General features: G+C 38.3%; 1 protein-coding gene across 4 annotated transcripts in view; it reads right to left on the reverse strand.

The window, feature by feature from the left end:
* Window positions 1–6,786: 6,786 nt before the first annotated feature.
* TMOD2 (tropomodulin 2) overlaps window positions 6,787–15,064 on the reverse strand; it is a 42,536-nt gene continuing 34,258 nt past the window's right edge. For 2 of the 4 annotated variants that reach the window (XM_019730636.2, XM_019730637.2), the window contains exons 9-10: window positions 10,874–11,018; window positions 6,787–8,756 (exon numbers count right to left, since the gene is read on the reverse strand). In XM_019730636.2, coding sequence (XP_019586195.1) covers window positions 8,722–8,756; window positions 10,874–11,018 — 180 coding nt within the window. In that variant the 3' untranslated portion in view covers window positions 6,787–8,721. The remainder of the gene's footprint in view (window positions 8,757–10,873; window positions 11,019–15,064) is intronic. The other 2 variants (XM_074327742.1, XM_019730639.2) reach the window with 1 other exon arrangement.

The raw sequence follows: 15,064 nt of genomic DNA on the forward strand, positions 1-15,064 counted from the left end.
GTAACTCCTGAGTCAGCTCTTTCTGGATTATATTCTCGGAGTGATGGGGGAGGGCCTGTCTGCCAGAAGGGAATGGAAAGTGGAAACACAAAAATGAGTAAGTCCTGCTTAAATTCCTGACATTGTCAGCATAAAATGGAGAACTTTGTTGGCATTAAGAACCATGGATATTTATTTAGGTTAGAATTTAGGATAGTAATACCTAAATGCTTTCTATATGCCAGACACTGTTCTAAGAGTTTTACACATCAACCCTCCTAACAATACTACTGTGAAATACGATTATAATTCCTGTTTTACAGAAATTGAGGCTATTCGGTAATTTACAGACGTTCACACAACTAACAGAAGTGAGATTTGCACCAGGCAAGTATGACACACTTGTTACTCTTATTCATTACAGCTCCGTAGACTAAAAGAGAGAATACTTTAAACAAAATAATTACTATGCTTCCTTGGCCACGAGAAGATGTGAAACAGCAAATATAGAAATTAGAATAGGCTTTACATGCTTCTTTTTTTTTTTTTAACTTTTTTTTTTTAAATTTATTGGGGTGACAATTGTTAGTAAAATTACATAGATTTCAGGTGTACAATTCTGTATTACATCATCTATAAATCCCATTGTGTGTTCACCACCCAGAGTCAGTTCTCCTTCCATCACCATATATTTGCACATGCTTCTTCTTGGACCTTGTCACCATCTAAGTGACAAAGAGTTAGGCAGAGATCAGCAGGAGGACAGGAAAAGTAGGTTTTCTTGTTTTTCTAGAGCAAACCTTTACAATGTAACTTTATGATTTTTACTGTTCCATGTTACCAATCCCAGCACATCTTAAAAAAAAAAAGTAAATCTAGAGTTAATGTAAAATTCAAGGTAAAACATTTAACCTATTTGGGTTATCTGTATTCTTGCCCCGTTTATTCTAATAAATTTTAACTGTTAGGTGAATGTGTGTGTATTTGTTTTTATAATGAGTTCTCATTTCTTCCTCTGGCTACTTCTGGTTGTCTGTCTACTTCTTATCTTCGTAATAAGAGCACATTATAGACCTTTCTGCAAATGGACTCTAATAGGAGAACACGGTGCCAACCATTTATTTTTTTTAAAGAGACAATGTGTCTAAAAATTAGATAGATTAAATCAGTCTTTACTTTCATTTTAAAAGGAAAGTTTATTCATTCCTAATGTTCTGTACACATTTTCACTTGGAAATTTCATTCCAGACACAAATGAATGGATTATATCTTTAAAAACAAAAAAATCTTGATTAATTAAAACAGTATACATTTACCTTAGCAATAAATCTGGCTGGCTAATTCCAAAAAGTCAAGCATTGCGCCTACCTGTGCCAACTGGGATCAGGGTAGAAGTATTTCACAAGTATTTCACACTTCATACATTTTGCTTTAGCATACATTTAATTCCCACACAATGTTCAATTTCACATTTAAAAGGCAAATTACTCTTTAATTCCCTAATGAATATAATACAAATGTACTTCTGAAAAGTTTCAAAATAAAAAATTAAGCAATGTGGAGTTTTCAATAACTGCTTAGCCAAATAAATGTAGCCAATATAAATTTAAACAGTCACAAAGTATTATTTCCTTTGTTCTCTTCAAAACAATACAGGTACATGTAAGGTCACACATTACAGGCATCTAAACTGGTAAAATATTGCAGATTGGTGACATGCAAGTATTTTACATTTTTAAATGCAATAAAAAAATGCTTATTTGTTTCATTTCATTTGAATAGATGAAACAGAATTAATGTAAAGATTTAATTAAAATATAAATATTATTCCATGAATATAGTGGGGTTGTATTTTTTTCTTTTTTTGTAAAAAACCAAAGCGGCAGAGATAAAAATTTTAGGTCAGAACAATTTCTTTCTCAACTAAAGATTGTCACTGGCAATGCTTGGTACCAAAATAAAATTTCCTTAAAAAGCACACAGATTTCTATCCATCTATTTCACCGTATGACCAATTCCTATCTATCCACATTTAGATTATCCACGGAAAATTTTTAATCCTGGGCCAGCTTCTCTCAATTGCACAGTGTACTCCTGATTGGCTTCTCTGTTATCCAGTCGGTATGTGCTCAGAAACACACACACACACACACACACACACACACACACAAGCCTATGAAAAACATGCTGTGTTTACTATGCTGTTTCCTTCTTTGCATTTCCCCTTTTCCTTCACAATTTTGAGAAAATATGATACATTTTAACATATCATTTTAGAAAAGGCTGTTCCTCCAGAACTATTTTGAAGACAGTAAAAACCGCTAAAGAGGAAGAACTGTGGACTGTTCAGACCTCTTCCTCTGAACAAAGCCTTCTGAAGAGAGATGGAACTGCAATGGAGGCATTACTCACCTATGTTCAGAGGCAATGGAAACACTTTAGAATCAAAGGAGATGGAAGGGACCTTAGAGAGCATCTAATCCACTCACTTCATTTTCCAGATGAAATAAAGATGAGACAGATGGAAAATCTTGCCCAAAGTCACACACAGCTGACATCCAAGTCAGTACTGTTTCCCAAAAAAATATTACATGGTGGCAAATGGAGCATAATTCTTGTGGGGCTGGAGAACAAGTCAAACAACATTTATTAAGCACCTATTGTGTACAAGGCACCTTACCAGAAGCTACCAAAGATACAAAGATTGATGAGACAGGCCCTGCCTCCAAGTGCTTATGAAAGTCCTGTGGGGCCATGTTTCAATATCTTTCTTAGCAGAAAATAACACTGACCACGGCTAAGGTTGCTGGTGATAACAAGGCAGCTGCTGCCCGGGAGCGCTGATCTCACAAGTGACACTTCCTTCCCTTCACTATCAGAGCTAAAGTCTACTATACAGCTGCTGGAGCCCTAAAGAGTCTTCTCTTCTAGGCTTTCATTCATACCTTAAGTCACAGCCCCACCCCAAGTGGTGACAGAGCTGGCAGGATGGCAGAAGTGCCCCAGACTTGCCCTGCAATTCTTAATCACTGTTTGCTTCCCCCTTGTGTTTAGCCTTAGGCTCTCTGCAAGGGTCCTGACCACGTCCCCGGGCACTGTCAGAGTGACCCAGGAAAATGCCCTACCACACACATCACTGGTATGTAGCACCCACCGCCCTCATCAACCACTTCTCCCACTGGTGTGTACGAAGTAAAGTAATGCCAATCCCTACATCATGCTCATGCTTCAATTCCCTATACTCAAAAAGATGTGGAAGACGTAACTGTTGGTCAGAAGAAAATAAAACAGATTCAAGACACAGTGGAAAACATTCACAGTGGAAAACATTCGTGAATAGATAAAAAAAACAAAAAACGATCTCCCATTTTTGTATAGCCCTTTCCAGTGTAGTATTTTCATCCCATTATCTGATTCTAGTCTCATCACAACTCTGTGAGGTAGTTAGTGAAGATATCATTCCCATTATAATATAGCTGAAGAACATTAGGCTTGAGAGACTCAGTGGCGTGCCCCAAAGTCACCCAGCCAAAAACGGTGGAGCCAAGTGTCCAGGTTTCTTGACTCCAAATCCAGTGCTCTTCCCCCTATATAGTCTATAATTGGCAGGCAATTGGATGAATTGCCCATGATCATACACCTGCTAAGTGTTGGTGATGGTATTAGGAGTCAGTCTCCAAATCGGTTAGTATGGTGCTCTTTCACCATACCGACTAGCAGAGCCAGTGTACTCAGAATGACTACCATGGAAAATACCAGAGAAAAGTCTAGTCTCCTTCACTCTCCCCCAAGTCAAGAGGCATCACAAAACTGGGGTAACCTCTGGCACATGTACAGCATTCCTAGAACAGTACCCAGAGGCAGGTTCCAAATTTAAACCTTGGAACTCCTCCTCCACCCCTCTACTGAATTTTCAATCATTGCTGTTATGGGCAGATGGGAAAGAGGTAAGCTGAGCAGAGATTACTTCTGCCCTTAAGCAAATTAAAACCTTTAATTTCCATCTTCCTTCCCCACCTCACTCAGCCTCTCCACTAAATTCCTGAACCACAAAACAGAATCCTATCTGATCTAGTTGGGAAGAAAACTGCATCCATCCTGGGTTCTGGGTACTTTCCTCTCTCTCTCTCCAGTTTGTTACTAGGACGCCTGGTCGTGTGATTTTCATCCAGAGGGTCCAGCCTGATTCTTCCAATCATCCTCACACCTTTCCTCTGCATGTGTCTCAGTCCTTTAGCTCTGAGGATGGCATGGTGAAGGGTGGGAGATTTGAAATGAAGAGCAACAAGGAAAAACTGCTACTGGCAGAGCTAAAACACTTCACCTCAGTTCTCTGCTCGTTAAAAGTAGCTATTACTGCATCATTAGTATGAGAGGAAGGAAGGAAGCTTCAGGATTATGACTTAAAACCCAATTCCAGTGTTCTCCACTGAGTTCTCCACAACTCACATACCACAGAACCCAGTATTCACAACTTACTGCCCCCGCCCATTTTTGCTGATGCTATAAACACTTGCACTAAAGATGGTATCCATTGTGCAAAAAAGGCACTCTATCCCTAAAAACCAGAAACAAGTATCAAATTCTATCAATCCAGAGTTCTTATACTTCCTCTGTCTCCTTCACAGTGCCTAGGAGAAGGCTAATTACATCACATCCATGAAAAAAGGAAATTTCTTCAAACTCTTTTGTAAATCTAAAGGGCTATCTTACATTTCAAGCATGCTGATGCTTGATACCTGTTTCAAGTTTGAGTGTCTGAAACATTCTCATGGCAGTTATTCAGAGCACACTGGCTTCCCTAATGCTGGTGCCCTGCCAGGGGCCACATTTCTGTCTGGAAGAGAAGCTGCTGCTGTTTTGATCGGGTGTGCCAGGTTTCCCTTAGGGAAATTGTTTTCAGGAGTATAGGCGTTGGGAGGGTTTCTGAGTTCTGAAATGAAGATGGGCTTCTACTGTATGATGAAGTGCGTGCTCTAAGATGGGTGAGCTGCATGTGCCCCTCCAGGTTAGTGATTCTCTACCTAACCTAGGCCCACAGCAACTCTGAGGGGGTAAGGGAAGAAGGACTGGGAGACAGCATCTCCCGAAAGCAGTCAATTGTCCAGCTTTAGTCAAATATCTCCTTATAGTATTTGGTAATAGTTACGTACAAAATATTATATACAGTGTGCCTTACACACAAGGAAGGGGCCGAAATACGTTGATGAAGATGAAAGAGTTTTTACTTACACACTTTAGGCAGAGAGATTTGGTGCTAAAACAATGAAGTGATTTTTAGGCTTCTAATATTCTCTAAGGTTTATCGTCCACACACGTTGTGAAATTTGGTGGTTGGTGACCTAAACTGCAAACATATTAACCTGGGCCTGCAGCAACTCTAAAAAGGACAAGGGACATGGAGGTGGGGAGAGAGCATCCCCTTCAATCCGTTGTCCAGATGTAGCCAAACACCTAGTTAGATATTTAGATAGTTGGCATGAGAGTGCGTGCACACACACACACACACACACACACACACAATTATTTACATTAGGCCCTAGCAAAATGAAAGGAAAGGATTAAATCATGCTGATGAGGATGAAACAGCTTCATTACATACTTGCATAAGATGGGGAGATGTAGTGCTGGACTAATGATACGATCTCTAGACTTCCAAAATTTATCTCCTAAAAGGTTTTTTCCACATATGCTGTGATATGAACCTGTAAGTCCAGGAGAGTGATTTTACACTTAACATGGGCCTGTACATGTCTAAAAGGGGAAAGGATGTCGTCTGGGGAGAGATTATCTCCCTTCAATCAATTGTCCAGATGTTGCCAAATATTTCAATATTTGGCAAAATGCATATATATAAAAATACTTTATACACACATATGTCCCACTGTGATGGATGGTAAGGGATTAATTACGCTCAAGATCATGAAAGAACTTCTACTTACACATTTTGGGCAGATGGGGAGATGAAATCCTAGGCTAATTAAATGATTTATAGGCTCTTAAAAATGGAAGTTTATCTTCCAATACTTATCTTTAATATGTGAATACTCATGGAAATGTCACCTTTCAAGCTACTTTTAAAACACAGGTGATAAACTGATTAGAAATAAATATTTGATTTCATAGATTCTATTACATGTGACCCAAGTATTTTACAAGCTAAACAAGTGCTCAATTTTGACAGTATCCCATTATCTTGTTTTAATACTATCCATCACTGCAGCGCAAACAATCATTATCAAATTCTGATTTTTTCCCCTTGGTTTCTGTCAGGGGGTTGTCAGAAACCCCCCCCCCCAGCACGTTGGGGCTGCAGGGCACACTCTGTAGGATCCAAGATTTCTTCGGGGTAAAGGTAAAAAAGAGAGGGTATGAGAAAAGAAAGGAAAAAGCCGAGGGGCATGCTAGGGACTCGCACACTTAAATATATCTGCAACAAATCCCAAGTGATAGGAGAAAGATAAGGAAGAGAAATGGTCTTCCCATTGGCAACATGGTAATCAAAACATACGTATACAAGACAAGAAATATATACATTTTACCCAGTGGTGTGCTGATAAATGGTTATCAACTAGCAACCTACGGGGAAAAACAGCCCTGATACGCAACATTTGCTAATTTCCATGGTAAAAATATCCCGACCATGGCCAATTTCAAACCAACAACCACAGTACTGAATTTCTGGGTTTGTGAAGAACTACTGAATTGGGAAGAGAGATAAATAGCATACCATTACATGGTATATCATTCATACAGAAACAATAAATGCAATTAGTCTGAAGAGAATAGAAAATAGTAAAATGTATATCTGAGTATTACTTTTGTTTTTAATACAACATTAATTGTAAGCATCTCATTTACTTTTTAACAAAAAAATTGGCTGTGTTTAGCAACCAGTTTGCAAAATTCTTGAAAATTTAATAATCAGTAAGCCAGTATAAGTCAGCTCCAACATAGCACACCGAAGGAAGAGGGAAGGAAAAATCGGACTGCAAACCATCAAATAATACTTACTATTTTTTTGTTGTACAGATAGGGATATGTAGAAAACTAATCCAAGGATTTGTTAGGGTTCCCAAAATGTCAACATGTTTTGCTCATTACTCCCTCAAAAAAATCTAAAATATTCTCAAGAAAATGAGATGTTTCAAAGGATTTTAGAACGCCAGATGCGAATACTTATAATACCGATAAGTGTCCAATTTTATAAAGGATGTCTATCCTAAACAGTTTCCATGTGCTTTACAAGCTAACTAGAATAACATGTGAATTATGTTACCCTTAACTTGTTTTACTGCTATCAAGCAACTCAGGAATATTCAATACCTAACAAATCCTGGATTGGGCCCACCTTCTCGGAGAGTCAGCCATCTCTTTAGCTCCAGACATTACCAGGATGTCACCTTTAAAAGGCTCAGAATTACAGAGATAAGAGAAAAGAGAATGAGTTGGAAGGAAGGGAGGGGAGAAGAGAGTAAGGGAGTGAGACCTAAAGCTATCTGTCAGAGTGCCACCAAGTACAGCCTTGGGCACTTACAGTTCTCAAAGGCATGTGAGCTTGAGCCAAAGGCTACAGTCACTTGTTTCCTTATTTTAGCATTGCACTGTTGCACTGCTAAAGTAAACGTTTGAAGCATACTACCATGCAATCATCTCAGTACTTTTACACGCTTCATTCTTGAGATGACAAATATCTGGATATGTGATCATTTACATTTTTCCGCATGATTCCAAACATCATGATGGATCATGCCTTGTAGACGAAACTCTGTATAATTAACCTGAATGTTCACACTTCATCCCGCGATCCTGTTACAACTAAAGATAAAGCAATACGTGCTTCTAAAATTTGCCAAAATAATGCAATCATGTGTATCAGACAATCTTGATTAAGGTACAATTATTGTTGTTTTATTTAGGAGTGTCATGTTTTAAAAGCTTCCCTCTTACTAAAATTTAAAAATTTCCCATCATGTCTGGAAATCTTCAAAACAGCTTTGTAAAAAGTTATTATTTAGAGTCATGTTAAAGATTAAACCTATGATGAATAAACAGTAAAGGTAGCTGTGCTAATTAATTTTGCTGCCTGTGAATCTGGCTTGAAGCTATATTTGTGGGTTAATGAACACTTTACATTTATTTGCTAAGGCTGTGTTAAAGCCTCATAATGCTGTCTTGCTTTTATGATGACACCAATGATCTCTGATCAGTGGGGCATGTGCATTCAGTGATATTTCTGGAACTAAGAAACAATTTACACTAAGTTGGTCACATTTTCTCACCCAGTGAAAGATTGGCAATACTAACTTCAACACTTCTCATATATTTAGCCTAACTCAAAGCTATGCATGTAAACAGAGATAGGCCTCTATCGTAATCACAGCTACAAACATACTTGTATACTCAATTCCTCTCAGTGGTTAAAAAAAAAAGTTCATGTAGGAAAGCATGACAACCCAATATGAAAGTGGTTAAATCATTTTCGATTGTTGTCACCTAGTAAGACCTGCAAGAGGCCACTGGTGCAAGTGCCAGAGGTGCCCATGAGCAAATAAAACAATTGTATATATTAAAAAATCCAAGATAAATAATTAGTGCTAAAAAATAACAATTAAATTATTAGTGGTGTGGTTAACGGAAATGAACAACCTTTGATAAAATGGTCCCGAAGGGGAAGGAGAAAAGTTTTTGTTCGTTTCTAAATGGCTGCCGTGGTGAAACTTCGCCTCCTGTTCTAGAGATTTACCTTCGGTCTCCTTCAACTCGCTTTTTGCGAACTAGGTAAAACAGAAAGAAAGGTTTAAAAAAACACAGTAAAGGAATAGTCCTTAAATTTCAGATAAACATTAATCGCACAAAATAGCAAATCCATACACCTGAGGATACAGTTATCTTAAACTTCAATATTCAATCACCCATGGCAGTAAGTGGAAATGATAGAATAATCCAGTGTTTTGTGGGATTTAAATATATTTAAATATAGCTATGCCTGATAGTTGAAAACTTGAATGTTAGAACTTTCCCATTTCTGCAGAGTGGAAGGTTCAAAATAGATCCACGATATAGTGAACTTTTTAATACAGTGGTACCTCAGTTTTCGAACATAATCCGTTCTGGAAGACCATTCGAATTCTGAAATGTTGGAAAACTGAGATGCAGATTCCCTATAGAAAGTAATGCAAAATGGATTAATCCATTCCAGACCTTTAAAATCAACTCCTAAAACTGCAAATTTAGCATGAATTTTACTATCTAATGATACTGTAGATCCATAAAATTTACGGCGTTCGTAAACCGAAATGTTTGTCAATGGAGACATTTGAAAACCGAGGTACCACTGTAGTTTCTTGGTCACCTACCCACAGCACATCTTTTCAGCTTGTGCAACTCCATCACCAACTGGCTTTAATTAACACCCCAGGATGATATTCACTATCTATTCATTCTGATTATGGTTTGAAGACCAGGAGAATCTGCAATCAGAAGTTCAGAGTTTTTAAACCTGTTTTAAATAAAATCTCCTAAGTATCAACCTCCAGGAAGGTGTGATTCAGATGGCAAGCAGACTCAGAGATAAAAGTTCCCTTAAACTGGTTCCTAGTATCAAAGACATTGCCCGGCTGCCTGTTCCCAGTTTGTGCAAACCTCTTCTTCCGAACCCTTTGCCTCCCCACGTGTAGGCTCTTCTGGTGGGGTGGAGGAGGGCTACTCTAACCTTCCTGCATTTAGCAAAAACGGTGCCCTGGCTGTGGTGTTGCCCCAACTCTCCACTTTAAATAGCCCAGCCTAGTCTGCAGAAAATTCGACCAATGCTGTTGCCTACGGATGCTGCCCCTGGACTCAGGATTGCCTGTTTACTTCAAATCACTTGTTTTGCCTATTTTCTGTGGTCTCTGTGTTGTTCAGTTGTCAGCCCCGTGCGCTTTTCCAAGGTGCCTTCCGACTACTGCCTCTGTCCTTCCCCAAATCCCTGTTTACTGGGCTGCCTCCTTAGACTCACCTTCTGTACCCCGAAGGCAAGCACTGCCATATGTCTGGCCAGCCTCTGGATGCCACACACGGCAACTTGGCTGCACCTCAGGGTCTTGGCTAAGCATGTGTGGGCAGGAAACTGGACACTAACTGTTACCTGCCCGCTTCCAGTTCTAACTGTTAGCTTCTGCCTTGTCTACTATCTGAATCCTCCCCACGGCCAGCACTACACCTGCTGGAACAGTGTAGTTCTCCTGTCCAAAGTCAAGCATTGTGTCCCTCAACCTCAAACTGGGGACTGAGGCCTGCTATTGGCTGACTGCTTGCCAAGTGGACTGTCTACACCTGCATTCTTCTGTGCTGTGGGGAACTTCCTCATTGTAACAACAACAAAAAATGCGACAGATCCTCAGCAAAGAGTAGGAGCAGCAGGAAACATTAGAGGATAACTGAGAAAGCTACTTCTGAGTTTACTTTCAGAACTAGTTCCGTCAGTTCATTTCACATGTAAATCACCAAAGTGTCAGACATAACCATATTTAAACCCAAGTACAAAAACACAGGACTCAAACATAAGTGAACTAGGCATTTCCATGTCATTGTGTCCATCTTCTGGTGCAGATAACAAGAGAGGGCAATTACATGTAAGAAGTAAGGAAAGGAGAAGCAAATACATAAAGGAAATCGAGCAAACATCAAAAGCTGTCTGGAAGAAATAAAAAAATAGTTCTTGAGAGAATGCTATAATAAAACCTAAACACTGTGAAACTGATGAGGATTGCTATGACCATGTAACATGTGCCTTTGATGAAGGGCTGACACCCAAGACCAGTGGAATAGTGAGAGGTTATATCTGAAGTGGAGAAATGAATGGTCACCATGTTTTTCTCATTGCTAACAGCATGCATTATGGCTACATTACCCAGGTCATTATTCTTTGTGATGGCAGCTGCCACCCTTGTTCGTGGCCCTTGCTTCGTAAACTGATATCCAAACTTAAGGATCCTTGAATTCTCCTCGAGCATCTGAGCAATTTCCATCTCTACGGCTGTTCCCAACTGCTGTCTCTGGTTGCAGGTGCAGACACATACACAGAACGACCAAGAAGAAAGAGGAAACAGTTACTTGCATAGAAAAGATGCATGGCTACTTGTTGGACAAAAAAGCAAAGAGGCAAAAGTCTCCAATTGAATGGGACAAAGTCGCTTGAGATATTTTCTCTCATGCAGTCATTTGCTCCTTGTCTAGAGGCAAAAACCAACAGATAGTCATATCAGCAGGCATGCTAACCTGAAAAGACTAAACCAATTATTTATGAAGGAAAATATGATTCCAGATGTAAAATTAAAGCAAAATTAATATCTGGTGTTTCCAATTTACCCCAGTATCTATGGTTTAAATAAAGGATGTTTTTAATAGTGAAACTGTCTTATAGCAATCAATCCTATTACTGAATTTTCTATTCCAGGATCCATATCCAAAAATAATTAAAGGTCATCAAGTGATAGACCATTCTCTCTCAGCAGAGTCTCACTCGGAGGCCTCCAAGAGGTTTAACTGTGGTTCAAACCATAGCCGGGTGAATTCTAAAAAACTAAAGGGGTTAGTTACTGGGCTATAGAAAAATCCCCAAGGTTTTTAAGTTTGTGAAAAGAGGTTTTTTTGTTGGTCTTTTAAGTTGAGACATAGAATAATTGAAAAATTAAAAGTAGAGTTTTAAAAAACTGGCAGTACGTAAAAATAGGCACTTAAAATAAATTTAAGGAACATAGCATATTTTTTCATAATATATTCATTAAATTATTTAGAGTAAAAAGTACAGGCTCGTTTAGGAAAAGCAAACAAAAACGTGTATAAAATATAAAAGCTCTCTTCCCCTAATATTCCCATTCCTCACAGAGGAAAGCCGGTTTGGTATGTAGTATGAAGTCCTGTAAACATTTTCTGTGCATTCATGTCCAGTAATCACATGTATGTCTATGCTTTTTTATCACAGAAATGGATTCTACTAGCATTTTGTTCTCACTTTTTTTCATTTAACATTAAGAACACCTTTTCATGTAGGTTACTATATGTTTTCCTCATCCAATACTGCATAGCATTCCATTGTAGCACTGGATCATAATTCATTTAGCTGGGTCCTAGTGACTGTTACATTACTTTCAGTTTCTACTATTCCAAACAATACTGCAGTGCACTTCCCTTGCACACACAACATATCCTGGGGGCATTTCTGCAAGTGTGCTTGTAGGGCAAATTTTAGCTGGGTCCAAGAATAAGCATATTTTAAATTTTGATATATTACTGACTTATCTTCAAAGGTTATGACAAATTTTACTCCTGCTAACAATGTTGGAGAGTTACTGTTTTCCCTACTCTAGACAACATCAGATATTATCAATCTTTTCAGATATTATCAATCCAAAAGGTAAAACTTATATTTTACTTGTATATATTTAATTGATTTAATTTGCTTTTCTCAAATTACAAATAAGAACAATTAATTTTCTCATGCATTTGTAATTCCTTTTTTGGGGGAAACTACCAATATCTGTCATTTGCCTATTTTTCTCCCAGGTTACAGTGCCTGTGTTTTCTTTTCAAAATTGATTTGCAAATTTCCTACTTATTACGAAAATTTGCTGAAAATACTTTGCTCAGTTTGTCTTTCTTTTGATTACTTTAAAGACCTTTTTACCTTTTCATATGGTCAAATTTAACAATCTAGATTTTATGTCATGTTTAGGAAGTCTCTCTACTCCTTCTGATTTCTTCCATTTGTTTTATGATTTTATATACTATAATATTTAAATCTTGATTTTATCTGGAATGAATTTTAGCATAAGAATTAACATAGAGCCTCAACTTTATTTCGTTCCAAAATGCTAGCAAATTGTCTCACCATCTTATACTTCATTCTTCTCTCAGTGATTTGAAATACCAACCACTTCACTGCAAAATTCTCAGGTATACCTGATGTGTTTCTGGACTCTTACTCTGTCAGTCTATTTCTGTGCCAGTATCATGCAGTTGGATTGCTTTATAATATATTAAAATCTATATACCTTTTAAATTTGGAAAATTTAAGTATGGAATAGATGAAGGAGAAAAATTTATGGCGAAACTTTTGTGTCCTAGGCAAGTTCTAAGGCTTAACTCTTTGCTCCTCATCCTTCTTTTTATCCAACAACCTGTCAAACAAGTCTCTCACCAAGAAATTAACAAAATGTGACACTTCCAGTCAGAAAAGAACAATTCTAGAAATCCACAGGGTAGAGATTAGCGATCTAAGCTTTGTAGGTCTATGGGAGGGAAAGGCAGCAAAAAAGTCAGAGATACTGACTTCCTAGTTTTATGAGCAACTTTAGCTCATGACACACTTTAGAACAGTGGGACTCTGTTAAGGATTGAGACCTGAGCTAAGGTTGGGGCTGCCATAGTTATGGCTTATGCCCCTGGAGTGGGCCAAAGTGGTCCTATCCAAGGGCAGCAGGAGCTCATGGTGGATGTGGCTGACTGAGAGGGATGACATGCAAGTTCCTTTACTTCCCCTCACAAATTTCAAGCGTTTGGAGTCCTGCACTTGGGTGACTTAGAGGATGGGTGAGCTGATGGTGAATATGAAGGATGTAGGAGCTGAAGAAAATTATATTGGGAGGGAGCATAGAAAAGAAGAAGAGAAAGTAATATAACATAGAGCATCTTCCTTTCTCAACCTGAATCTTATTTTGATTTAGGTCTTTTGTGTTGTATAAATCCAGGGTACCAAAGCGACACCAAAATTTCTCATAATTTGGACAGTACGTTTCTCTTTTTAATTTTAAGTCACTAAATACAAAGAAAAAAATAAATGTTTAAGAATACATTTCTTCAGATCACCTTCTGTTTTGAAGTGACCTCTTTTCTCTACTCAAATTTATTTAGCAGTTGCCCATCTGTTTCATGAATATGCACCAGACTGTCCTTCTCATGGGGCAACTGATTAAATTATTACATATTTACCTGGAGCCTAGCCATGGCGGCTTGCCCCACCTGCCCCACCGGTGGGTTCTCAGCACGCCCTCACTCTGGTGCAGCTGTCTAGTGCAATGATGCTAACTTGGTCTCAGCAGCTGGTCCTGCCTGAAGAAACTGTCTTACAGATTGTTTTATTTCAAACCCTCCATTAGACAGATGAGGAAACTGAGATTTACTTCTAACAGTATATGAGTCAATGAACAAAACTGTGGATGGAAATCAAGTTTTGACTCTGAATTTCCTCATTCTTGGCATAAAGCAGTTATTCTAGAACTTAATCCTCTTTCTTGTCACAAGTAAAGAGAAGCCATTTCAGAGGCATACTGGGGGACTAAAGTTGAAAAATTACACAAATCCATTCCTAGGTGACTAAAGAGGAGTGATGAGGTTAATGATTTGGAAGGGATTTAAGAGAGCAAGTTCAGACTTCGTACTCCAGAGTCTACTTCACAGGCATTATAAAAAGCTGCTCTATTCTAAATTATCAGGATTTCAGCTCATTCACTAGGTATAAGTTTGTTAGATTCAGCAAATAAAAATACAGGACATTCAGTTAAATTTGAATTTCAATAAACAATAAATAATTTTTTAGTATAAGTATGTCCCAAATATTTCACGAGACACTTATACTAAAAATTAAATGTTGCTTATCTGAAATTCAAATTCAGCTGTATTTTATCTGGCAACCCTAACTAGATAGTATTTTACAAGGAACTAGGAAGAGTGTCTAGCACATTGTTTCAGATATGGGGTTTCACTATGGCCTAAACCAACACAAAAAGTTAAATACACTTTGGAAGAAGGTATCCACTTCTGTCTTAGATCTCCTGGAAATATTTACTAAGAGCCCTCAATGTCTTCCTGACACTAGTCTATCTGATAAATACCCCTGAGCTATCACTTCTTTTCTCTCACTTCATATTTCTCTCTAGCTTGTTTTCCTGCTCTCCCACTCCCTGATGACTCTTTTTTAATTTGCTAGCAGCTGAATACACATCAAGATACACAGCATCGAGCACCTCCTGTGTGTATTTGGTCATTCCCCTGTGCTCCCCTCCACACCTCTGCATTTGGAAAGCTGTTGCTTCCCTTCTGG

The sequence above is a fragment of the Rhinolophus sinicus genome, linkage group LG03, assembly GCF_036562045.2.
Source record: "Rhinolophus sinicus isolate RSC01 linkage group LG03, ASM3656204v1, whole genome shotgun sequence".
NCBI classification, from domain to species: domain Eukaryota; kingdom Metazoa; phylum Chordata; class Mammalia; order Chiroptera; family Rhinolophidae; genus Rhinolophus; species Rhinolophus sinicus.